This window comes from Cervus elaphus, chromosome 6 (assembly GCF_910594005.1).
Source record: "Cervus elaphus chromosome 6, mCerEla1.1, whole genome shotgun sequence".
Taxonomy (NCBI): domain Eukaryota; kingdom Metazoa; phylum Chordata; class Mammalia; order Artiodactyla; family Cervidae; genus Cervus; species Cervus elaphus.
The window spans coordinates 30,834,099-30,860,238 of NC_057820.1; the positions used below are offsets into that span (position 1 = coordinate 30,834,099).

The 26,140-nt window shown below is 37.2% G+C and overlaps 1 protein-coding gene and 1 long non-coding RNA gene across 3 annotated transcripts; one reads left to right on the forward strand and one right to left on the reverse strand.

The window, feature by feature from the left end:
- The first annotated feature begins 800 nt into the window (after positions 1 to 800).
- LOC122696499 (UDP-glucuronosyltransferase 2C1-like) lies at positions 801 to 24,824 on the forward strand. Its single transcript, XM_043906572.1, has 6 exons — positions 801 to 1,735; positions 10,591 to 10,739; positions 14,189 to 14,320; positions 19,847 to 19,934; positions 21,530 to 21,749; positions 24,311 to 24,824. The coding sequence occupies exons 1-6, from the start codon at positions 1,015 to 1,017 to the stop codon at positions 24,588 to 24,590; spliced, it is 1,590 nt and encodes a 529-aa protein (XP_043762507.1). The 5' UTR covers positions 801 to 1,014; the 3' UTR covers positions 24,591 to 24,824.
- Positions 1,886 to 3,660, reverse strand: LOC122696501. 2 transcript variants are annotated; one of them, XR_006341766.1, is made up of 2 exons: positions 3,392 to 3,660; positions 1,886 to 2,336 (listed from the first exon to the last, which is right to left on the reverse strand). It is a non-coding gene; the product is annotated as an uncharacterized LOC122696501 (long non-coding RNA). The 2 variants fall into 2 exon arrangements; XR_006341767.1 differs by having other exon boundaries at positions 3,388 to 3,660.
- Positions 24,825 to 26,140: the final 1,316 nt, after the last annotated feature.

The window sequence follows — 26,140 nt, forward strand, 5'->3', positions numbered from 1 at the left end:
CCAATACTTTGGCCACCTGATGCAAAGAGATGACTCATTTGAAAAGACCCTGATGCTGGGAAGGATTGAGGGCAGGAGGAGAAGGGGAAGACAGAGGATGAGATGGTTGGATGGGATTACCGACTCTATGGACGTGAGTTTGAGCAAGCTCTGGGAGATGGTGAAGGATGGTGAAGGCTGGCGTGATGTAGTCCATGGGGTTGCAAAGTGTTGGACACAACTGAGTGTCCAACAGTAGAGACTCGGCAGGCCAGGATGGAGTTGTTTGGGATATTCAAAGTTCTGAAAGACAAAATATGTGACCTAAAATATTTTACTTGAAAATGATATCCTTCTTAAATAGGAAGAGATTGTTAGTTTCCAGACAATGAAAATATGAGTACAAATTTATAGACAAATATTAGTGGCTCAGTGGATAAATAATCTGCCATCAGTAAAAGAAATATTAGACAGGCCATTCTGTTCAATGAATGTTCAAATCAAATCAGAGGAAAAGATCCAAAAAATCTAGTCTTAATTGAATATTCATCAGATGATGATGAACTTTCTTAACATTATTTAGAAATTACTATGAATTGATGTCTAACTTCAAGTCCCCTGTTTTTGATATTCATGAAAAGAAGTTTTGAAAACCTCATTCTGAAATTTTTTATTTGTTTTGTTTTTTTCTGTGGCTATTTCTTCCTGACCCTGGGATTGAATCCAGGTCTCCTGCATTGAGTGCAGACTCTCCCCCATATGAGCCACCAGAGAAGCTTATAAAAGAAGTTTGGAAACTCATTCTGAGGTGTTTCTCTTTTTCCCTTAATTATTTTATTGACATTATCGACTGTTTTTTTTTTTTTTTTTCCATCAAGGCAGTTTCATTTTGTTTTAATCTGTAATACAAAGTACATAAACCAAAGTTCAGTCCTACCTACTATAAATTGATTGGGACAGTCAAGGACAGATGTTTGGATTTTGAGTTTCATGCACTTGGTCCAAGTCCAGATTTAGTTTCAGCAAGAGTTGATTATGAAGACTGTGAAAGGCTTCTATGTCCTTTTCATGCTGCATCTATGGTTCTTTGACTCTGGAAGAACTGGAAAAATACTTGTATGGCCCATGGATTTTAGTCACTGGATTAATTTAAAGGTTATTCTGGATGAACTTCACCTCGGTGGGCATGAGATAACTGTCCTCGTACCTTCAACAAGTTCTCTGTTTGATCTTACCCAGATTCCCTTTAACGTGGAGATCCTTCAAATTCCAATAAGTAAAGAAAGTTTCATGGAAGAATTCAATGCTGGTCTCTACACACTTTCTTTTGAACTGCCGAAAGTTTCATGGTGGGCGAGACAAGTACAACAGACAAAACTGCTGAAAATTTTTTTAGAAACAGCCAGAAGAATCTGTGACAGTGCTGTCACAAACAAGGAGTTGCTCAGCAGGCTTCAGGAAGCTAAGTTTGATATCTGTATTGCTGATCCTTTAAGCTTCTGTGGGGAATTAGTGGCTGAGCTTCTCAATATTCCATTTATATACTCCTTTCGGTTTTCCTATGGGAATGTCATTGAGAGAAAGTGTGCTGGGCTTCCTATGCCTTCTTCCTATGTTCCTGGCATCATGTCAGGACTGACAGACAACATGACTTTCATACAGAGGCTGGAGAACTGGTTATCATATACAATAAGTGACCTGATGTATTCATATTTTGTATTTCCAGAATGGGATGAATATTACAGCAAGGTTTTAGGTAAGTGATATTTGCATGTAATAATGATTCTTATTTCATATGGAAAATGCAAATGTTTATCTGACTGTATGAAAGCTTAAAAAAGTTTTTCTTTGAGTGATACCCAAGCTCATGTTTCTTAACTGTTTTGAATAACAACAATAATAACAATTCTTTATCATTCTTTATTCTTTTCTTAAGCTTTTCCTTTTTTGTTTTGTTTTAGATTACTGAGTACTAAAAATTTATCAGAGATCAAATATTCTCTATGTTTATACATAAATCCTATTCAATGCTGCTATTTTTTTTTCCCCCAGGATATCTACAAAAACCCAAATCTGACAGTGTTTAAGTTCCATAACCTTGGGCTATACGCTCTCTTGTTTACTTCTCCTTTTATATGCAGGCTTTCCAGGTGGTGCTAGCAGTAAAGAACCTGTCTGCCAATGCAGGAAACAGAGACAGGGGTTTGATGATTCTTGGGTCAGGAAGATCCCCTAGAATAGGGCATTACACCTTCTGTTTTCTTTCTGATTAACCTGCTGTTTCTCAGGCCTTCTGTTTGCATCCTCTGAAGGCTTGGTTTGCTGATTCCCAGGCTTGCAACATGATGAGTAAGAAACTGGAAAATAAATAAACATACATGGGTTTCATCTGCTCGTTGCCTTCCAAAAAAGAAAGAAACAAGAAATGTTTTTCTCTAACTAGACTTTTAAACGTATTTTATTGCTGCCTTATTGTTGCAGTTCCATTCATAATTGGATTAGAAATGAACTATTGAGCTTCGATCCTGAGCTTAAAGATTTTATCCGTTTCAGCAAGTCCTTTTATGCTTTCATTTTTCCTTTTGCATAACGTATATGCTTATTAAAAAAAAAAAAGTTTATATACTTGTGTTAAGGAGGATTTTGAAGAAGATTTTTGAGAAAGCTGTTGAAAGGGCCCACATGGGGGTCTCATTGATAAGATGGCTGGTTATGTCGACCTCACAAACAAAGAATAAAGCACAGTGAGTGAGGCTGACCAAATTGCCCAAATGACATCCTGTTATCTCACTGGCGCCTATCTTCTCAAAGCTGTGAGACCACCAGATTCCAGACCTCCAGCTACGCGACCAGCCCGTCAGGGAACTTTTCATTGGTGGGGTATAAGAAGGATTCCATCAGAAAGGGAGAAGGCTGGTTCTCCTTAAGAGCCAGTCGCCCTCTCTTTTCCCTCTAATGAATTTCCTTTTCTTGTCTGACTGCCCCGGCTCGCTCTCTTTTTCTCTGCACTTGCTTTACATTTTGGTGCCGAAACCCGGGAGGGAAGATCCACCGTAGCTGGGAGGCCCCCTCCCTGGGACCTCGAGTCCTAGCGATCGGCGGGAGGATCCCCCGGCCCTCAGCCCCTCGGCCTTGTGCCCTGTCTGACTTTGAAACAGCGGACGCCCATTTCAAAGCAGACTATTATTACTCTCCGCCAAAGTGCTGAGAACCGGGAGGCGCTCAGGTCCGAGAGAACCGGGTCTCTGGGACCTTTCGCTCGCTTTCTCTCGCCCTTGTTTAACTTCCCTATTCGGCCGCAACGGGAAATTCTCAATCCCAGCCCTCAAAATCTACTCCTCTGGGATGCCTTCTCCGAAACCTAAAAGCTTTGGGCTTCCAAGGGGAGATAAGACCAAAAAGACTTACTCACTATTCTAACACTGGCCGCAAAACCGACTTGATAACAGGTCCCAGTGGCCAGAAAAGGGAACTCTTGATTCTAATACTCTACCGGAGCGCGATAACTTCTGCTGCCGCAATGGCAAGTGGTTAGAAGTCCCTTCTGTTCAGGCTTTCTTTGCTCTTCGCTCTCTGTGAATCCCCTTCTACTTCTCAAATACTCTCGGCCCACTCTGGGCCATATCCTCCTAATACAATGTCTCCTGATCCTTGTTCAGACTTTTCTTCTTCCTTCCACCTTTCCGACCACAGCCCACCCCCTATCGCTCCCAATCCCCTTGCAGCCGCTCCAGATCCAGTTCCACAACCTCCACCTTACCTCCCCTCCTCCCTCCCTGCTTCTCAGGGGCAGGCCGCTCCCAACACCCCTCCCTGCCCAGCCTCAGACAAGCTCTGAGACCTCAGCCCCACCCTCTGCCCTGAGGGTTCCAAGGCTTTACCCTGACCTCCCTAGATCCCCTCTCCGAACAACTTTAAAGCAGGAAACTTCACCCCAGGACCCCGCTCCTTGCCTTGCTCCACGCCTGCCTTTACCTGAAGCAGCTGGAGGAGAAGACACTGTCCAGGTTCACGTCCCATTCTCCCTCACCTTCTGTCTCAGATTGAAAAGTGTCTTGGCTCCTCCTCCTCAGTCCCGGATAATTACTAAAAGAATTCAAGGATCTTACCCAGTCTTCTGACTTAACCTAGCATGATATTTACATCACACTTTTCTCCACTCTTCTTCCAGAAGAGAAGGAAGGAGTATGGAGTATGGCAAGCCTCTCAGCCGCATGCTGGTGAGATACACAGGATATTAAGCCCCTAGGCTCAATGGCTGTCCCCTGAGACGATCCCAACTGGGATTATCAGGCAGGGAGACCGGGGTGAGCAGCCCATAATCATATGACTGCTTGCCTCATTGTGGACATTCAAAAGACAGGGCATAAAGCCATCGGCTTAGATAAGCTGCAGGGAAATAACTCAAAGACTAGATGAAAACCTGGTCCAATTTCTATCCAGGTTAACGGAAGCACTACAAAAATATACAAAATTAGACCCCACCTCAGCAGAGGGCACCATTGTCCTTAACACCCATTTTATCTCCCAGTCATCCCCAGATATCTGAAAGAAACTAAAAAAGACAGAAGACCCTCAAACCCCTCAACGAGACCTTTTAAATTGAGCCTTTGAGATTTCCAATAATCGAGAAGAACAGGCAAAGCTAGAGAAGGCCCAACCAGATCAGGCCAAATACCACTTTTTAGCCACTGCCCTACATGGCTCCAAGCCTTCATCAACCAACAAAGAAAGGAAGCCAACGGGCCCCTGCTTCAAATGTGGCAAAGAAGGCCACTGGGCCCGCTCATGCCTAAAGCCAAGGCCCCCTCCAGGTCCATTCCCCAGCTGTGGCATAAAGGGACATTGGAAGGTCGATTGCCCAAGTCCCCCTCCAGGGATCTGGACATTCCCCTCTTGGTCCCGAGCAGGAGTCCTCTGACCCAGCTCTGCTCAGCCTCCTCAGACTTGCCTCTGAAGTCTGAAGGTGCCCAGGGCCCCAGGCCCCAACTCTCATCACCTGTATGGAGCCCAGGGTAACTCTTACACTGGCAGGTAAGCCGATCTCCTTTCTCATTGACACAGGGGTCATTTACTCTGCTATGCCTTCCTACTCCGGAAAAACTAAGGTCTCTCAGTTCTCTCTTATGGGGGTTGATGGTTTAGTAGCTACACCACGAATAACGAGCCATCTTATCAGTGAGACCCCATGTGGGCCCTATCAGCCATGTTCTGCTTGCATTATTCAGTTAGTTTTTTAAAGATATAATTGACATGTTACTTTGTACGAATTTAGATGTCAACAGAATATTGTTAATCTGTAGAAAAAATTGAAAATTTTAATTGAGCCAACCTTAAGATTATAACCTGGGAGACAGTTTTTTAGAAAGTTCTGTAAAAAGTCCTCCGATTAGAAATCAAAGCACAGTTATATGAGTTTTTGAGGTAGAGGGTTATACATCAAAAGTTTATGTATCAGAGTAATGCCGGCAACTTACATAGGCCGAAGTGAGTGGTGGGTCATTGTGATAACCTTATAGGATTAAGGAGGGCATGTTTTCTCCTAAAGAGTTACCTTGCTAGCACTAAAAGGAAATTGCTTTGTTCATTTGTTTGTTTGATGAGTTGGTATTCCTGTGTCTTCTAAGGAGACCTAGTTAATGTGGAATATAGACATGCAATGTACGCTAAAGAGGAGGGTGGTGAGTGGCCCAAATGGCAGAGAAAAATTTATGTTACTTTTTTTTTGCCCTGCTTGAAATTCATTTTCTTTTATCTCAGGCATACAATGTAATAATTTTGTATTTATACATATTGTGAAGTGATCACCACAAGAGCTCTAGTTAATGGTCATCACCTCACGTAGTTACAACTTTTTAATTTTGAGATGAGAACTTTTAAGATCTACTCCCTTAACTCATTTCATATATACAATACAGTATTGCTATATGTAGTCAACATGCTGTACATCATATCCCCTGGACTTACTTATTTTATAAGTGAAAGCTTTTACACTTTCACCACCTTCACCTACCTATTGCACCCACTTTCCAATCCTGGCATTTGGCAACCAACAACCTGTTCTCAGCTTCTATGAGTTCACTTTCTTTTTTGTTCTGTGTTTTTTTAAATATTCCACATTTAAGTGATTTCACATAGTTTTTGTCTTTACCTCTCTGACTTCTCTTACCATGATTTCCTCAAGTTCCACCCATATTGAGGCAAATGACAGGTTTTTTTTTTTTTTTTTTCTCATGACTTAACACTATTTCATGGTATATGTAATCATATTTTCTTTATCCATTTTCTCGTTGAAAAATATTTAGAATTTTTCCATATTTTGGCTACTGTAAACAATGCTATAGCACTTTTTATAGTGAACATGGGAGGTGGTAGCAGTTTTATCATTTTATTTTTTGATGGACCTGCCTACTGTTTTCCAGAGTTTTGCACCAGTTTACATTCCTACTAACAGTGCACCAGGGCTCCCTTCTCTCCATATCCTCACCAGCATTTGTTATCTCCTGTCTTCATGGTAATCATATTAACAGGCATGAGGTGATAGCTCATCGTGGCTTTAATTTGCATTTTCCTGATTAGCATTGGGGAGCACCCATTTATGTACTTGTTAGCCATTTGAATATCTTCTTTGGAAGATTGTCTATTCAAGTCCTTTGCTCATTTTTACTGGAGAAGGGCATGGCAACTCACTCCAGTATTCTTGCCTGGAGAATTCCATGGACAGAGGAGTCTGGCAGGCTGCAGTCCATGGGATCACAAAGAGTTGGACATGACTGAAGTGACTTAGCATGCATGCACACATGATCATTTTTACATTAAATTATTTGTTTTATATTTTTGTACTCAGTTGTATGAGTTCTTTAGACATTTTGAATGGCAATCCTGTATCATATATATGGTTTGAAAATATTGTCCCTAATTTTATAGGTTGCCTTTCCATTTTGTTGATCATTTATTTTGCTGTTCACAGTCTTTCTAGTCTGAAGTAGTCTCATTTGCTTATTTTTAATTTTGTTGCTGCTTATGCTTTTGGTATCATGCTTAAAAAATCACTGAAGACTCATATCAAGAAAAGTTTCTGCCATGTTTTCTTCTAGGAACTCTATGGTTTCAGATCTTACACTGAAATCTTTAATCCATTTCCAGTTAATTTTGTAGTGGAGTAAGATTGGAGTCTAGTTTCATTTTTTTTCATTTGAATATCATTTTTCTTTTTTATTCAAGTAAGGATTATTTAAAAGATGATCTTTTCTCATTGAATATTTTTGGCTCCCTTTTGAAATATTAGTTGATCATATATGTATGGGTTTATTTTGTGGCTTTTGATTCTGTTCCACTTGTTCATGTACCTGTTTTTATGCCTATACCATATGGCTGTGATCACTATAGCTTGCAATATTGCCTGAAATCAGAAATGTTATGCCTGCAGGTTGCTTTGGCTTTTAGGAGTCAGTTTTAGTTTTACATACATTTTAAAGTTGCTTTCTTTTTTTTTTTTTTTTTTTTTTTTTACTCTTTTGGACAGAAATATCTCTAATAATGTGTCATTACTAAAAGATTAGTTTATTACTAAATTTAAAAAATTTCCTTTATAGTTGTAATCTTTTGTTTTATATAGATCTTTTCATTTTCCTCATTTTCAGCACATTCTAAATTTCTTATGAGAAATCACTTCTTCAACAATTCAGGAACAGTATGAGTGTTTCTAATGAAGTATGTTGCCCAGGAATATGCTGTGTGTTCAACAAGGCATAAGACCTAATCCAAGTGGACATGTAACATTGTGATAGTTTCTAGGCATTTTGTGACAGAAACATGTGTTTATTTCTCTAGACTTGACCCTAAAAATCTTTGGCCACCTCATGCAAAGAGTTGACTTATTGGAAAAGACCCTGATGCTGGGAGGGATTGGGGGCAGGAGGAGAAGGGGGCGACAGAGGGTGAGATGGCTGGATGGCATCACCGACTCGATGGGCATGAATTTGAGTAAACTCCGGGAGTTGGTGATGGACAAGGAGGCCTGGTGTGCAAAGAGTCAGACACGACTGAGCGGCTGAACTGAACTGACCCTAAAAATAGGCAGAAACTGTTGCACCCATCACTCACCTATGTCTAAAGTACAAGGTACAAAAGGCAAAACTGAGAAAAGGTCATTGATATCTCATCCTGATAACATTTTCTCAACCGTGGATCAAGAAGTGACTGATCTACAGCTGGATCTAAGAGTTTTGTTTACTCCTAGTTCCAGCAGTTTGATACTCAGCCTAGGAACGTAATTTAGTGTGAAGTTAGTGATAGGACATAACTCTTGTCTCTGATTCTTTCCTAGCTCTTGGCACCTGAAATATTCTTTGGGAAATATATCAATAATCTGGAAAAAAAAAAAGAATAAAGGCATAAAATAGAAGGAAAACATTTCTTTTACTTATAAATTTAAAAATATTATTAGATATAGACTATCATTCAGAATCAATTTATAATCTCCATTATAAAATGAATTCCAAGTATATTTTTTCAAATTAAAAATATAACATAATTTATGTAATTATTAACTTTATTATGTATGAATATGTTCTAATAATTGATGATGAAACAGATAAGATTGCATCTGCTTCAAAATATTTTGAGGAACTATTTATAAACAGTTTTGGAGGAAAAAGAATGTTAGGATAATATTATTAGGTTAGACACAAAAATAATCAATGTCTAATAAGGCAATAAGATCATAATTTAAGAGATGACTTTTTCTACTAAATGGAAATATGCAAGTTATCATTTAACTTCACAGTATCTAAAAACAAAAATCTGCAGTAAATCACTAACAAATAACAATATAGAACATAGATACATTTTTCTAAAGATATAAATAATCTTTGAATTGTCCAGTATCCAACAAATGCAACATCATAACACAAAAAGTGGTATTGCTTTGGAACTTTGGGAAATGGTTTTCCAAATATAAGATATTGGCTCACAATCTTTACTCAGATCAATTATAGCTTTTGTACAATATTGCCTTCCTTTCAATAAGATGCTTGAAGCGCATTAGATTAATAACAAGAATGCAGATTTTAACTAAAAAAGATATTATTTGATAACAAAAGAAGGCAAATCAATGACATGACCCCATAATTATAGTCATAGGCTTATAACAAAGAAAAATGAATGCATTTATCCACACAAACCACATACCTTAATGCTCATAACCACATTATTCATAGAGCCAAATATGAAAACAGCACAAATATTTGACAATTACTGAATGGATAAAAAAAATGAAGTATATCTGTACAAAAGTATTATTCAGAAACAAAAAATCTTGAAGTACTGATACATATGACCTTAGGAATCAATCTTGAAAACTTGCTAAATAAAGGAAGGCAGCATAAAAGACCACATAGTGTATTTAAAAGGAAGAATTGTATGGTGTAAATTACATGTCAATAAAATTGTCATTAAAAGAGCAGAGGAGTAAAGCATTTCAGAAAGAAAATAAGATTATACCCATAGCTGACATTTAAGGCTCTAATATGAGGTCTATACTAGGTCTGAAACTGAAATTTGAATACTTTGGATGTTACCAGAATCAGACCCCTAAATTACTGAGATTTGCTTGTGATCTCTTAAGCAGATAGGTTTCTCTGGCAATTCAAAAATCCCTCATATTTTCTAATCAAAACTTCAGCACTCTTAGAATATCAAGGAAAACATTTTTTGAAAAATCATGTGGTGAGAATCCAAATAGCTATAGTTTCTTTTTATTGGTGATATGGAGTACATATTTCAAAAGAACACTGACATTCTGAATAAGGGTCCTTATACCACAGTAATTATATAAATTCAGAAAGGAAACTCTTGCTCCAAACTAAGGAAAGCGATTTAATTCAGAGTCACTAATTTGAGCTGCTATTATGTTAATATTCACATGCTTTCCACTTCTTTTGAAAGGGGACACTTTTGTCAACAAGTAGGTCAAAATAGAAAATATTTTGCCACCAGATTATGACGCAGTGCTCTATCTTCACCAAAGAGGACAGAGTTTTGTGAAACTAATTTTGTATGGCAAAGAAGATAATCACTTGAAGATTTTTATTGTATAACATTTCCATTCTGGATAGGATGTACTTAGTAGTAACAGAACATTTCCAATACCAGAAAAGAAAACAGTGGTTCAATTTAAAAAGTTGCTTATTTTTAAAGCTTTCAGAGACTTTTGGAGCAATGAGGATGAGATAAATTGAAATTCCAGAAGAGGAGGAGACTGTACCACACAGTAGGCTGAGGTTCACTGGCTGAGTTTCTTGTTCATTGCTAAGAGCACCTGCTGATTCTGAGCATGGAGTAGGGCTCAGGTGTAGCTCAAGCTGAAAGATTCTGTTGGTAGAGATAAAGCAGAAGGTCTTTGGTTATTCCATACTTAATTCTGTGTTTGGTTCTTCATAGTCTCAGTATTTTGTACTCTTGGAGGGGAAAAAGACTATTGATTTCTCTTGGGTTGCATAGAACTAATATTGGTTCTTTAAAGATTTTTCATGGGAAATTCGATGATAAAACATGTCCTACCTAGCATATCAAATGATTTTCCCTCTATCATCTTTCATTTTTATTCAGGAAAATCTGCCAAATTATGCGAGACTATGGGAAAAGCTGAAATGTGGTTGATGAGAACTAACTGGGATTTTGAATTTCCTCACCCTTACTTACCTAACTTTGAATTTGTTGGAGGACTGCACTGCAAGCCTGCAAAACCCTTGCCTAAGGTAATTAAATGTGTCTTTTTGCCTCTCTCAGTATTTACCTCCTGGAATGATTTGTAGTTTATTTTTTCTAGTATTTGATATTGAAACTGAAAACCTAGACACAAGAATTAGTGGGACTTATCCGCATTAGACTTTTATGCTACCAGATTTTCTACACCATTGTGGTAATCATTACTGATGCTAATCAAATATGCCAGATGTTTAGCTAAAATAAAATTCCCAGCCCCTGAGTTTAGTGAAATTGTCCAATATTCTCAGGGCAATGAGAATGAGCTAAAGAGGCATGTGTAACTTCCATATCCAACTCTTAATTGTCAGATGCACTTATTCCATCCAGAGTTCTCTTTCCCTTTGTGATGTGAACAGCATGTGTCAATCTGAATCTTGATTAAAAATACATGCAATAATAGATGAATATATGGTAAAAGAAGCTGTTGCTATAAGACACTAAGATTCTGGAGCCTTTTATTTACTTGTTTATTTTTGGCCATGCTGCTGCAGCATGTGGGATCTTAGTTCCTTGACCAAGATTGCACAGCCGTCCCCTGCCTTGGAAAGCAGAGTCTTCATCCCTGAAACAGCAGGGAAACCCCAAGACACTGAGATTTTTGTTGCAAGGTATTCAGCATAACCTAGTCTAAGAAATGGACATAGTAGAGAAATTATGATACTTTGAGAAAAGATTAAATAGAGGTGTGGTGGCTCACCCAAAATCCTGGCAGAACTTACAGTAATGATTTGTTTGGTTTAAGTAGAGGAAAGAAATTAGTCTGGAAAGATGATCACAGGGTAAGTTATGAAAAAAGCAAATGAGCAATACTAAGTAGTCTTTGGATAGAATCCACCTGGAGTGGTGGAGACCTGGGTTTAAGCAATAACGTGATACAACTTACCATTTCATATATTTTGGTTATTGAATTAGTTGGAATGGAGTACAATTTAAATGGGCTGAGATGGAATTGGGGGAGAAATAGGTGCAATAGTTTCAGAAAGACTTTATAGAAATCCAAACTGCAATATAATAATAATTTTGAGCATAAATGGAAAGAGTTAGTGAATATTTACAAAGAAAGTCAGTAAGATTTTCAGATAGACTGGAGGTGGCAGTTAAGAGTGACAGTTTCAGAATTAATCCTTGGCTTTGTATTTCTTGGATATGTCATACCTTTATATTTACTATTTTGTATGGGAATTTAGTAGAGAATATTGTAATTTACAAAGTGAAGAAGGAGAAAGGAGCAATTTTGAGGAAAATGGTCAACTCATGTTTGTATAAACTGAATGAGGTACAATGCAGTATCTAGCAAGCAGCTATTAAACACACTGTTTTAATCACAGGAGACAGGTCAATGAAGTATTTTTGAAGTTTTTAAAATTAATAAACTATTTTCAGAGACATTTACATTCACATCAAAATCTTAAAGCACAATTTTCAATATTTTGAAAAGATAGATGATGTTGGATATCCATTCTACATTGTCATAAGCATTTTTTCAGCTCAGAAAGTAATCCTTCAAGTATTCCAAGTTGTTTTTTTCCCATGATTTTTAATAAAAGATCTATGCCTTGTAAAAATTCAGTTCTAAAATCCTAGAAATAAAATGTTGGAATAGTGTGAGGCTTGCTGATAAACAGATATACTAAATGGCTCAAAAATATTTCAGAATTCTTCTATTGTCTTAGTATTGACCAATAACACACATATGTATGTGTAATGTTTAATGTGTATGTATGTGTAATGTGTGTATTTATTTATATATCAATAATGTGGCATCAAGGATCAACCTGTTATTTTTTTGCAGGGTGTCCAGAAAGCATAAGAGCTTTGTAGATTTTCCAGTGAGTCCCTGTCTCCACCCACCAGAGAACACTAGGGCTCTGGGGCCCCTACAAAAGCACAATCACATCTCTGCAGTCACATAATGATATGCTCTCACACATATGAAAAACAAAAAAGATTCTTAAATCTATGATATCAGTAGGGTTCTTCAGTGGTAGCAAGCATTTTCATAACATTGAATTATTTGAATAATTTGTATTGCTAATGCTGGTTCAGTAATATCCCTAATTACAAAAATTAGACAACAAAGGACGCTAAATCAACATGGGTTATACAGCTACAAGAGTCAATGCAAAGGTGCAAAGTAAGGCATAAAGAGGGTGAAGAGTAAAGTAATCATGAGGTTTGAGGCTCTAATAGAAAGGAATATGATGGAGAACCTGGTGAAACTTGAACCTTTTCACGAACAATAACAACTTTTGTGTGCTATTTCAGAGTTAGTGCGTGTAAAATGGTAAATGATGAGTAAGCCAATGACTAATTCAGTTCTCTTTATTGCCTTTTAGCACCCTCTCCACAATGCTCCAAATGAATAACATTTGATTCTTAAGTAGTTCTGATGCTTCACCTCATATTTAGCCATCGATGCTAATAAGATTTATCCTTCATTTTCTACTGAAGCACAGTCAGTATAATGACATACTTTTGGTACAGTTACTTTTTTCTGTTTTCTAAATTTCAGTTTTATTTTATATTGCTTAATTTTTCTCTTGGTAGAAGGTTCCACAGCACATTTAGAAATGAGGTAGCTATATAACTTCCTGACTGGACAAGTAATGCAGAAGTTCTTATAATGCATACTCTGAGAATGACAGTCATATAATAGACACCTACAGCATCACATTCAAAGTAAAATGACATATTTAATCATGCTGAAGTAACTTAGAAATTTGGTTGTAACACCTACAGCTGTGTGAAAGTGAAAGTCACTCAGTGAGTCCAGCTCTTTGGGACCCCACGGACTGTAGCCTGCCAGGCTCCTCTGTCCATGGAATTCTCCAGGTCAGAATACTGGAGTGAGTAACTATTAACTTCTCCAGGGGATCATACCAACCCAGGGACCAAACCCAGCCCTCCCGCATTGCAGGCGGATTCTTTACAGTCTGAGCTACCAGGGAAGCCCAAGAATACAGGAGTGGGTAGCCTATCCCTTCTCCAGCAGATCTTCCCACCCAGGAGTGGAACTGGGGTCTCCTGCAATGGAGGTGGATCCTTTCTTTCCCAGCTGAGCTACCAGGGAAACTCTGTAGCCTTGGACAAATTACTTAACATTTCTGAGATAGCTTTCTCATCTGCAAATCCATATATATTACTTTAGTTACCCTGGATCAGAGTCAAATGATATAAGTAAAGAGCTCAGCAATGGCAAAAGATACATATAGTCAATAATTTGTAAAGACATACACACACACACCTCTAATGTGCTAAAAGGGAACCTCCAATTTAAATAATTTTTAATTTGCCTATTAACCAATGATTTCAGGTCATATTCTGTACTCTGAAATGGTTAACATGAAAAAATAGAATCATTCTTAGTTCAGGCACATTGAGAAAAGGGTGTGACTCATAACTCTACACTCTCACATAACAAAGACTGTTTTCTTCACAGGAGTTTGAAGAGTTTGTTCAAAGTTCTGGAAAAGATGGAGTCGTGTTGTTTACTCTGGGATCAATGGTCAAAAACCTCACAGAAGAAAAGTCTAAAATGATTGCATCAGCTCTTGCCCAGATTCCACAAAAGGTCAGATATTTATATTTTTTGAGGGAGGGGCAGCTATTTTAGAATCTAGGAAAAACTCTTTAATTAAAAAGTATGCTTCAAAATGTAGAAGTTATTGGTATTGTTATTGTCAATTTAACTGAGATATAAAAAAAGTACTAACTGTGAAAACAACACATGTAATTGATATCCTGGCATTGCTAACAGGAAAACATACTGCAGAATTTTCTTTAAACAATGAGCTAATACTGAATCATTCACTACTGTTAATCAGTAAGCCTTGTGCCTAGATTTTAAACCTTTCATGTAATCTAACATTGTTTTGTTGTTTGTATTATTTTGTTTTAATATAAGGCACAACTTTAATTTAATGAGTTGCAACTGCCATGATTGAAAATAAAAGAATATTTATTTTAAATATTTTAAAATATTTATCTTAAATATTTTAAAGACTATGATATTTTAAATTATAGTCTTGATTCACAGGATGCCTTGGGACTATATTTCCTTATAGTTAATGGATTTGGATCAATCAGGACCTGGTTGAGCCTTGAAGTAACAGCCTAGATTCTTGGGATACTCCTAAACAATGATTCTTCTATTTAAATAATTGAAAACTTTAATAATATTAATACAATAAAGATTTATGTAGTTCACTCTATGATGTTACCCTAAATTATAATTTTTATTGATACTATTCTAGGTTATAACTGAATAATGTTCTTCTTAAACTCCCAAAGACATTTTTTCCCCTAGCTTTAGTTAAAACGGAGAATTACCTGTAATGTTAAGTTACAAATGCTCACAATAATTATTGTATTCATAGCCAAATTACTTTCACAAATTGTTTTGTGGAAGCAGTACCTTTTCAATATTTAATGTAAAAAAGCATCTTCGTAATAATATTGAATTGTATTAAAATATACAATGCTTAGGGGTTAAACCAGGACAGAATCTGAAGCACCAAGACCAAGACCTCTCTCTCTGCATAAACAAAATTGTTCCAGCAAAAGCTATCTGAGGTAATGATATTTGAACTCTGGAATCTAAGTACTTGCAACTCACAGTGGAAAGGTTGGGTGGAAATTGTGGTTAATTTCAGTCAATTTAAGGCCTTTAGAATAGCAGCAACTTGAAAGTCTCCATCACCCAGCCTCACAGTAGCCTGCATGCCTGTATTCCTGGTGTGATTTGCAGCAGCATAAGAGGCAATAGAGACTTTAACCTCCAAATACTGTGTGTCTGCAGTCTAATTGCTGACTACTGCCTGTGATAATTGAGGTGAGGCACAAAAGTTGGCCACAGTCATTTCAACCTTCACTGGAAGATGCAATTTCCAGGAACTTTAAAGCATAAGCCTATATATATATATATATTTTTTTTTTTTTTTTTTTTTTTTTAAATTTCCTGTTTTTGTCCACTTGGGAGCAAGTCATTGAATTAGGCCATCGAAAAACAACCTCACCCAGTGGAATTTAGAAAGCTATGTGCAGGTCCATGAAAAGACAATGGTTCGTAAAATATCTAGAAGGCCTAAAGGTTTAACCTCAGCCTGTTTCCTGGCAAATAAAAATGCTTCAAGAGTCAAACAAACAAATATACAAAGCAAACCCTGTCAAAGGGGCAAATCAGATTTCCAGAGTTAGAATCTTGTTTAAAAATTCAGTGTACACATTTCAACCAATATCACAAGACATAGAAAGTTAGATGAAAGTATAGCCCAATCAAAAGAATGAAGGGGGAGAAAAGGAATAAAATAAATTGAGAAAAACAATTTCTGAGACATCCTAGATTTTGGAATTACTAGAAACAAATCCTTTAAAAACTCTGTCCTGAAGATGGACAAAGTAACAAAGGAAGACAATGATAAAGAGAAGAAAATGATACAGGGACAAAAGGAAGTACTGGCAATGAGAAATAAATTATTTTTTAAAAGAATCAAAAAGAAATTGTAGCGTTAACAGTTACAATAATTAAAGTGAAAAATTCACTGCAGGGGTTCTAACTCAGACATGAGGCAAAACATCAGCAAATGTTCAGCTCAGTTCAGTTCAGTTGCTCAGTTGTGTCTGACTCTTTGAGACCTCATGGACTGCAGGGACAGGAAAATTTGGCCTTGGAATACAGAATGAAGCAGGCAAAGCAGGACAAAGGCTAATAAGAGTTTTGCCAAGAGAACGCACTGGTCATAGCAAACACCCTCTTCCAACAACACAAGAGAAGACTCTACACATGGACATCACCAGATGGTCAAGACCAAAATCAGATTGATTATATTCTTTGCAGCCAAAGATGGAGACACTCTATACAGTCAGCAAAAACAAGACCAGGAGCTGACTGTGGCTCAGATCATGAACTACTTATTGCCAAATTTAGACTGAAATTGAAGAAAGAAGGGAAAACCGCTAGACCATTCAGGTATGACCTAAATCAAATCCCTAATGATTATTCAGTGAAAGTGAGAAATAGATTTAAGGGACTAGGTCTGATAGACAGACTGCCTGATGAAAAATGGACGGAGATTCATGACATTGTACAGGAGACAGGGAGCAAGGCCATCCCCAAGAAAAAATGCAGAAAAGCAAAATGGCTGTCTGAGAAGGCATTAGAAATAGCTGTGAAAAGAAGACAAGCCAAAAGTAAAGGGGAAAAGGAGAGATACACCCATTTGAATTCAGAATTCCAAAGAATAGCAAGGAGAGATAAGAAAGTCTCCCTCAGTGATCAATGCAAAGAAATAGAGGAAAACAATAGAATGGGAAAGAATAGAGATCTAGTCAAGAAAATCAGAGATACCAAGGGAACATTTCATGCAAAGATGGCCTCAATAAAGGGCAGAAATAGTATGGACCTAACAGAAGTAGAAGATATTAAGAAGAGGTGGCAAATATTAATAAAGGATAATTGAAATTATCAAGTTTGAGGAACAGAAAAAGAAAAAAGAGAAGAAAAATGAACAAAGTCTAAAAGTTGTGGGGATCCATCCTGTGAATTAGCATATATACTGTGGGAGTCCCAGAAAGAGAGAAATTGGCAGATAGCATATTAAAGTAAATAATGACTTAAAATAGCCCCAATTTATTAAAGGTATGAATCTGCACAAGCTTCCCAGATGGCGCTAGTGGTAAAGAACCTGCCTGCCAATGTAGGAGACTTAAGAGTTGTGAGCTCGATCCCTGGATCAGGAAGATCCCCTGGAGGAGGGCACAAAACCCACTCCAGTATTCTTGCCTGGAGAATCCCATGGGCAGAAGAGCTTGGCAGGCTATAGTCTACCAGGTCGCAAAGATTTTGACATTACTGAAGCAGCTTAGCACGAATGAATCCATACCTCCAAGAAGCTTAATGAATTTCCAGTAGGATAAACTCAAAGCAACCTACATTAAGACATATTATAATCAACTTCTTGAAAGCCAAAGATAATGAGTAAATATTGAAAATAGCTAGGAAGAAAGAATTCATTACATATATGGTATCTTTAATACAGTGATCAGCCAATTTCTCATCAGAAACCTTGGAAAGACAGTTGATAAATTCAAAAGTGTTGAAAGACAAAATTGCTAACAGAATTATATATGATGAAAATATCCTCAACATTGAAGTACAAATTAAGACATTCCCAGAAAAGCAAAAGTTGAGGAACATCATTAACACTAGATTTTAAAAAATGCAAAAGGAAAGCTTTCTGATTGTAATAAAAGTCTGCTAAACAGTAACACAAAACTATATGAAGAAATAAAGATCTGCAGTGATGTGAAATTGCAGTCAATTCAATTATAAAAGTTAGTATTTTTGTAGTTTTGGCTGGTATATCTAACTTTTAAAAATCTCAAAAATTTAATATATAAATGCTTAAAAACAATTATGTAATTAGGAACACAATGCATAAATATATAAATTATGACAACAGTAAAAGAAAGAGGATGAATCTCTTCCTTTTTCTATAAAGAAGCTGAGTTATTTTCTGCTATTGGATCAGGAGGTCAAGGAATAAGGCATGAGAGTAATTAGAAAATATCTTTTTAAATTAATGAAAACGCAAGAGACAAGAAAATATATGGTGAGAAAGCAGGGCCATAGAAAAATTTTTAATTATTGAATTTGAATTTGTTTAGTAGTTAAGTAGTGTCCGACTCTTTTGCAACCCCATGGACTATAGCCCACTAAGCTCTTCTGTTCATGGGATTTTTCAGGCAAGAATATTGGAGTTGGTTGCTGTTTCCTACTCCAGGGGATCTTCCCAACCCGAGGTCTGAACCCATGTCTACTGTGTTGACAAGCAGATTCTTTACCAGTGAGCTGTTAGGAAAGCCCTTATAGCTTTATGTGACTACATTGAAAGAGAGGAAAGATCTAAAACAAGCAACCTAAGATTATACTTTAAAGAACTATAAAAAGAAGGCTAGCTGAACCAACATGCAGCCAAAGCAAAGAAGTAATGATTATTAGAAGTAATTATTATTAGATCAGAGATAAACAAACAAAAATAGGTTAAAAATAAAACAGGACAAATCAATAAAATAAAAAACCAGCACTTTTAAAAAGTCAGCAAAATTATCAAACATTTAGCTAAACTGGAAAAAAGAAAAAAGAGAGTTGATGCAAAAAATTAAAATTAGAAATGATCCTAGGGAGATTACTAATGGATTTGTAGAGATAAAAGATTATAAGAGAATGTAATGGCAGTGTGGCTCAGATGGAAGAGTAGAAAGACCCCCTAGCTCACCTTTTTCCTCAGGCACACTAAAATAGATCCTATTTACAGACCAGTTATTGATGTGAACAAACAGAAGATGGGCTGTAAAGATCTTCTACACCTAAAGGTATAAAGAAGGAACCACAATTAGATAGACAGGAAGGATGGAGAAGGAATACAGTCAAGACTCATATCCCCAAGTAGGCTAATTAGCAGAGGTGGTTCCCAAAGACTGAAAGGTTTGAGCCCAATCCTGGACTCCTTAGCCCAGATATTCTGTGCTCAGAAGTCAATCTCTCAGAACACTGACTTTGAAGGCCAGTAGGTATTACTTTCAGAGGAGCCAGTGGCTCATAGTAGTCAGTCTGATCTCAGGGAAATTTAGCAGGTGGTGGCTTGAAGCAGGATGTCAATTCCCTAACCAGATATTGAAACCAATACTCAATTCTATATCACTACCAAGTATATATCAAAGGTCAGAGTGCTAACAAGCTCTTAGGTAAATAACATCTGTCCCCTTTACGTCTGAAAATTTTGTTGCTAAATGCCCCTTACCAGAATAACCTAGTAATGCCAATACATAATTGTTTCAGGTAAAGATTGTCCTTTTTCTCTTCATCTTCTAAGTGAGAATTAACCTGTTAGTATATAGATGAGGATTATTGTAAGCATTTGAAAATATGATTGTAGTGCCAATGGTTTAAAAGCATTCATTACTTAATTACTAGGGCCTCATTGCTTGTGTAATACCTGAAGGCATTAAACCTGATTAATTCTAAGTTAACTGCCTCCTTCTGACAGGATGTGGTTCTAAAAATCTTCAAATGAAGTAAAGACACTTGCCTTAACAGGTTCTGTGGAAATATGGAGGAAAGAAACCAGAAAATTTAGGAGCCAATACCCGGATATATGAATGGATTCCACAGAATGATCTTCTGGGTAAGGCCAAAGAGAAGAAAATCAAACAGAAATAAAATAAGGGATAATCTGAACGATTACTCAATAACAAATAAATCCAAAAAAATTGTATTCAAAATAAGAAATAAAAACCTTAATGGCTTCTTCACATTTCTTCTGGAGTTTGTTAAAGAAAAAAATTATCTATGACACTTGTTAAAGACTTGTAAAGTGAAGTGAAGTGCTGTGAAAGTTGCTCAGTCGTGTCTGACTCTTTGCTACCCCATGGACTATACAGTCCTCGGAATTCTCCAGGCCAGAATACTGGAGTGGGTAGCCTTTCCCTTCTCCAGGGGATCTTCCCAACCCAGGGATTGAACTAGAGTGTCCTGCATTGCAGGTAGATTCTTTACCAAGAATCCCAAGCTATCAAAAAAGCCCCCCCGCAAGACTGTAAAGAACACTTTATCCAAGACCATCAGGATGAATACTACTGCAATTGACTTTCACAGAAAATCAGAGATTGGACTCAAGTCTGAGTCAAAAAGGAAAAGTGGATTTATAGGCAAAGTACAGAGTGGATGGTCATTAGATGAAAAATTAATAAGAGTAAGCATCACAGACAACGGGGGAGGGATTCTGGCAAAAACAACTGAATCAGATTCTTTCTGAAGGCAGGCCAGAGTGATCAGGTATCAAATAGGGGGATGGTGAGGGATGAATCAACAATCAGAGAGGTGATCAAATATCAAGGTTTCAAGAGTCTAGGGAAACTGACTTGATAGGATGCTTGCTAAAATGAGGTAACGCAGAGAGAAAAAAGAACCCCCCAAACCAGGACCTAGTTGAGAAGAGTTCAGAGGAGCCTGACTAGACTTTGGTCAAGGGTAGAATCTTTTTCAAGCTCTAACATAAATATGGAGTTTATAATTCTTCCACTTATGATATAATCTCTGCCTCTTCAGAATCAGGGTAAAGGAAAGTACCTTTAAATCAGGCTCTCATTACTTTTTGCATAGAATATGGCAACACCTTCCTGACTCTCTCTATCCATTTTCTCCTCTGCATGCATCCACCTCTCTGCAATTTCCCTGCCTTAACTATTTGGGGAAAAAAAAATCTGGTAAATCATTTCACCATCTATCATATTACAAATGGCTCCAGATTACTATAAAATTACACGCACAATTCTGTTTTCTTAAACAGGTACTTAATGAACTTGCCTTGGTCTATCTTTCTATTCTGTGCTGCCAACATTCTCACATTGAAACCCTGCATATCTCACCTCCCATGTCCCATTCACAGAAGCATTTTTTCTTAAATCCCTCAATCCTGTTTATTAGAGCATCCTCATCCCAGTTACTTGTCCAATGGCAGGTACTCTCCATCATTTAATTCTGCACAAGTTTTTCAGAGGTTTATGGAACGACTCACTTGCTGGAATCACTAATTGCTGCTTAGCCTGGAATAATCAATTGCTACTTTCTTTAGCACCTATAGGAATCTATATGTGGCTTCACTGCACACAATCATATAGAAGATGCTACCTAACTGAATTCATTATTTATAGAGATGTTATGGCTTTCTGTTTCTATTTCAATTTAGAATACTGATTTTTTTTTTTTTAATCTTTTTAGGTCATCCCCAAACCAGAGCTTTTATCACTCACTGTGGAACCAATGGGATCTATGAAGCTATCTACCATGGGGTCCCTATGGTGGGAATCCCCCTGTTTGGTGATCAGTTTGGTAATGTTGCTCGTGTTAAAGCCAGAGGAGCAGCTGTTGAAGTAGACTTGCAGAGAATGTCGAGTTCAGATCTGCTTAACGCTTTGAAGGAAGTTATTAACAACCCTACGTGAGTATAAAGTACCCAGTTTTCTGAGAAACATTGGTATTTTAAAAGGAGTAATTGTTTCATTCAGTTTAATTCAATACCTTTATATAATCACCAGGACGTATCTAACATCAAATAAATTATTGTCATATACTTCTCAAATTCTATGAAAATATTTACCTATTGTTGTTACTGGAGAATAGATTTCATCCTCAAAGAAATGCTAAATTTATTTAAATCAGCTAAACTATTTTTAAAGAGTCACACATACTTTTGCTAATATTAGTTTTTGTTCATGTGCGTGTTCAGTGCTAAGTTGTGTCAACTCTTTTGCAACCTCATTGACTTTAGTCCACTAGTCTCCTCTGTCTGTGGGATTCTACAGGCAAGAATACTGGAGTGAGTTGCCATTTCCTTCTCCAGGGGAAATGGAGATTTTTATATATTAAAACCTATATAATCCAGGGGATCTTCCTGACCCAGGGATGCAACCCACATCTCTTGCAATGGCAGGCAGATTCTTTACCACTGAGCTACCTGGGAAGCCATTTATTATGCCTTTAAAATTACAGATATTACTACTATAAAGAATTTAGGCAATGTGACAGAAATATAGAAAAATAAAGTTGAAAAAATCACTTAGTTCTCTTCAGGTATCTATAACCTATTCAGTTCAGTTCAGTTCAGTTCATTCACTCAGTCATGTCCGACTCTTTGCGACCCCATGAATCGCAGCACACCAGGCCTCCCTGTCCATCACAGACTCCTGGAGTTTACTTAAACTCATGTCCATCGAGTCGGTGATGCCATCCAGCCATCTCATCCTCTGTCATCCCCTTCTCCTCCTGCCCCCAATCCCTCCCAGCATCAGGGTCTTTTCCAATGAGTCAACTCTTCGCATGAGGTGGCCAAAGTATTGGAGTTTCAGCTTCAGCATCAGTCCTTCCAATGAACACCCAGGACTGATCTCCTTTAGGATGGACTGGTTGGATCTCCTTGCAGTCCAAGGGACTCTCAAGAGTCTTCTCCAACACCATACTTCAAAAGCATCAAATTTTTCAGCACTCAGCTTTCTTCACAGTCCAACTCTCACATAACCTATTCCCAGTATAGAAATATTACTTCAGATATTTCTGTGTGCTAATTTATAAATAGAAAAGAAAAAAATGTATAAAAATGGGACCAGGCTGCATTTTGGGACTTCCCTGGTGGCTCAGATGGTAAAGACTCTGCCTGCAATGCAGGAGAGGTTCGATCCCTAGGTCAGGAAGATCTCCTGGAGAAGGGATTGGCCACCTACTCCAGTATTCTTACCTAGAGAATTCCATGGACAGAGGAGCCTGGAGACCTACAGTCCATGGAGTCGCAAGAGTTAGACACAGCTGAAGCAACTTTGCACAGCATGCTTGGCATATATATTCCTGAATGATTTGTTTTTATTAATTTTTTAACCTGACAAAATTTTTTTCTACGTCTCAGAGCTATTGTTTTTTCCTTGTTTTCCTGAATACATCTAGAGGTACTTATTCATTAAATTCTTGTATATCAAGAAAGAGCTGTCTTTTCTTTTCTTTTTTTTTTTTAACCAAATGGTGACAGGGTTTTGCATACTTTTTTTCTTGGCTAGAAACAGAACTTTCTACATGTATTTCGTTATTTTTCTACAATTTAATGTTCTGTACTCTCTATCAATGATAACTGCACTTCAGTGTGGGAGAATAACCTTCCTCCTCCATCTCCTTCACAAACCCAAAGGATTACTTCCTCTAAGTGAGCCATTAAAAACCCTAAACCTAGAGCCTATTTTACAGAGAGAAGGAACTCAGAAAGAGAAAAACAAATGTATCAACTCATATATACAGAATCTAGAAAAGTGGTACTGATGAACCTGTTTACAGGGGAGAAATAGAGACACAGATGTAGAGAGGATGGTGTTGTGGACACAGCAGGGGAAGAAGTGGGTGGGACAAATTGAGAATAGCACTGATATACCATCGACTTACTCTCAGCCCCTACTTCTTGCTCAGAGGATCACATCAGGCTTCTTGTTTTCATCTGGAATGTCAGGGCCATGAAAATCTCAGACTGAAAACTTTCCTGCTGCTGTTGAAAACTAGCTTCTTTTAGCACTAATAATCTGAACCGAATCGGGGAGAGGGGAAGAGGAGTACAGGAAGAGATATTTTCTCATAGCTCTGCCCCTCAAATGCTGCTTCTGTCACTATTATGTTCCCAGCACCACATTCAGCAAAAAAGATCAAAATTCTGTATTCTCAAATTACATATTCTACGTTCCTCTTTCTGAATCTTTAAAATGTTACTTCCAGTTAGAAATTCTCCCCTACCTCCAATTATTATAGAGACTATGAAATATCCAACAAGTTTCAGTTAATAAACTACCATATCTAGAAGTATCTCAAGAGGAAAAAAACTTTCATGTATATTCTGCATTCTTGGTGATATCATTTATGACATAATATATTCATAATTATGTAATATACTTTTAATAGTATATAACAATTTTAGGTATATCATGTCCTTAACAAAATTTTCAAGTGGCTATCTATATATTCAATCCTTAGCTATAAAGAGAATGCTATGAAGTTATCAAGAATTCACCATGATCAGCCTGTGAAACCCCTGGACCGAGCAGTCTTCTGGGTTGAGTTTATCATGCGTCACAAAGGAGCCAAGCACCTTCGCCCAGCCTTCCATGACCTCACCTGGTACCAGCACCACTCTTTGGATGTGATTGGCTTCCTGCTAGCTTGTGTGGCAACTATTCTATTCCTGGTCACTAAATGTTGCCTGTTTTGTTGTGGGAAGTTTGGTAAAATTTCAAAGAAGAAAAAGAGAGAGTAGTTTTTGTTTTTTGTTTAACAGTGGACTAGAAACCTTGATGCAATCCATCTGAATTATCCCAGCCACTGATTTGAACAGATTCCTACTCTCTTGAGTTCTCGTCCATTCCTCAGCTTATCAAGTCAAACTGTCACTCCAAAAATATGCCGCATGATTTATAATTATGGTTTAAAAGACTCTTTTCTTTAAAAAGAGAGGATAAACAAATAAACACATAAAAGTTGCTACCATTAACGATGCGGTGGTTTACTTCATTCATTGCTTTCAGTTCAATCAGTTGAGATGCTGTTTGAGGCCTTAAGAACATAAGGAGTAATTCTATTTTCAGCACTAACCATATTGACTATTTCCTTAATATCTGACATGATTTTGGGTTCCATATGTAATAATTATTGCACATATTCTAAAGGAACTAGACAAGGAGTAATGTAGTGCACACTCTAGTCAAAGCTTCCTTTCCAGTCAAGATGATCAGGCGATTCATAGGGTTTCTACTCATCTGTAAAGTACATTTTACACCATCAATTTTCTTTCATATCATACATTAGATGTTGTCCCTCTTGGAATACAAACCTTTGCTTTGTCTTTGATTTGAAGATTGCCCTTCATTTGGATATTAGTAATGATAGTACTCATTTGATAATAATAATAGTACTTAATTTGTATTGTAACACTTCATAGCTTCAGACAACTAGTGATTAGCATGGTTGTTGGTATGATGGAGCAAAAGTAAATGACTGGAATTTAATACCCATCCTTTCAAAGTAACAATTTTTAAACATTTATTTTAATTAATTTATTTATCTTTCACTGCGTTATGTCTTCATTGCTGCACATGGGCCTTCTCTAGGTGTCGTGAGCAGGGACTACTCTAGTTGTAGTCCATGGGCTTTTCATTGAGGTGGTTTCTTTTATTGCAGAGCACAGGCTCTAGGGTATGTGAGTGTCAGTAGTTGTGTTTTGTGGGCTCTAGAGTGGGAGTTCAGTAGTCTTACTGAACAGGCTTAGTTGCCCTGTGGCATGTGAGATCTTCCTGGACCAGGGATTGAACTCATGTCTCCTTCAGTGGCAGGTGGATTCTTAACTACTGGACCAACAGGCAAGTCCTAAACTAACTTAATTTTAAAAAATCCCTATATTAATTTTACTTAGAACATATACATTTGGAGAGAAGAAGCAAACTTCTTAGAGCTACACTGCAGATTCATTGGGGAAAATGCATTTCTCAGAAATGCTATTTGCTATGGGGAATGATTTCTCCATCTAAAGAGAAACTCAGTGGGTTTTCTCATTTCTTCCTTCACTTCCATCACTTCCCCTGGTCTTCACATAAATAGTCCTTTGATCACTATTACAAGCACAAGTACTTAGGCTTCTTACTAACTAGCATCTGCTGGAAATCTGCAGTAAGCTTGAAAACACAGCTTGAATTTTAATAAAAAAAGGTATCTCTTAAAAAAAAAAAGAACATTCCCTTTCTTTCTTCTCTAATTATACAGAATCAGTTTTGGGGGGTCTTGACAATGATTTTGAATTCTACCCAATTCTCC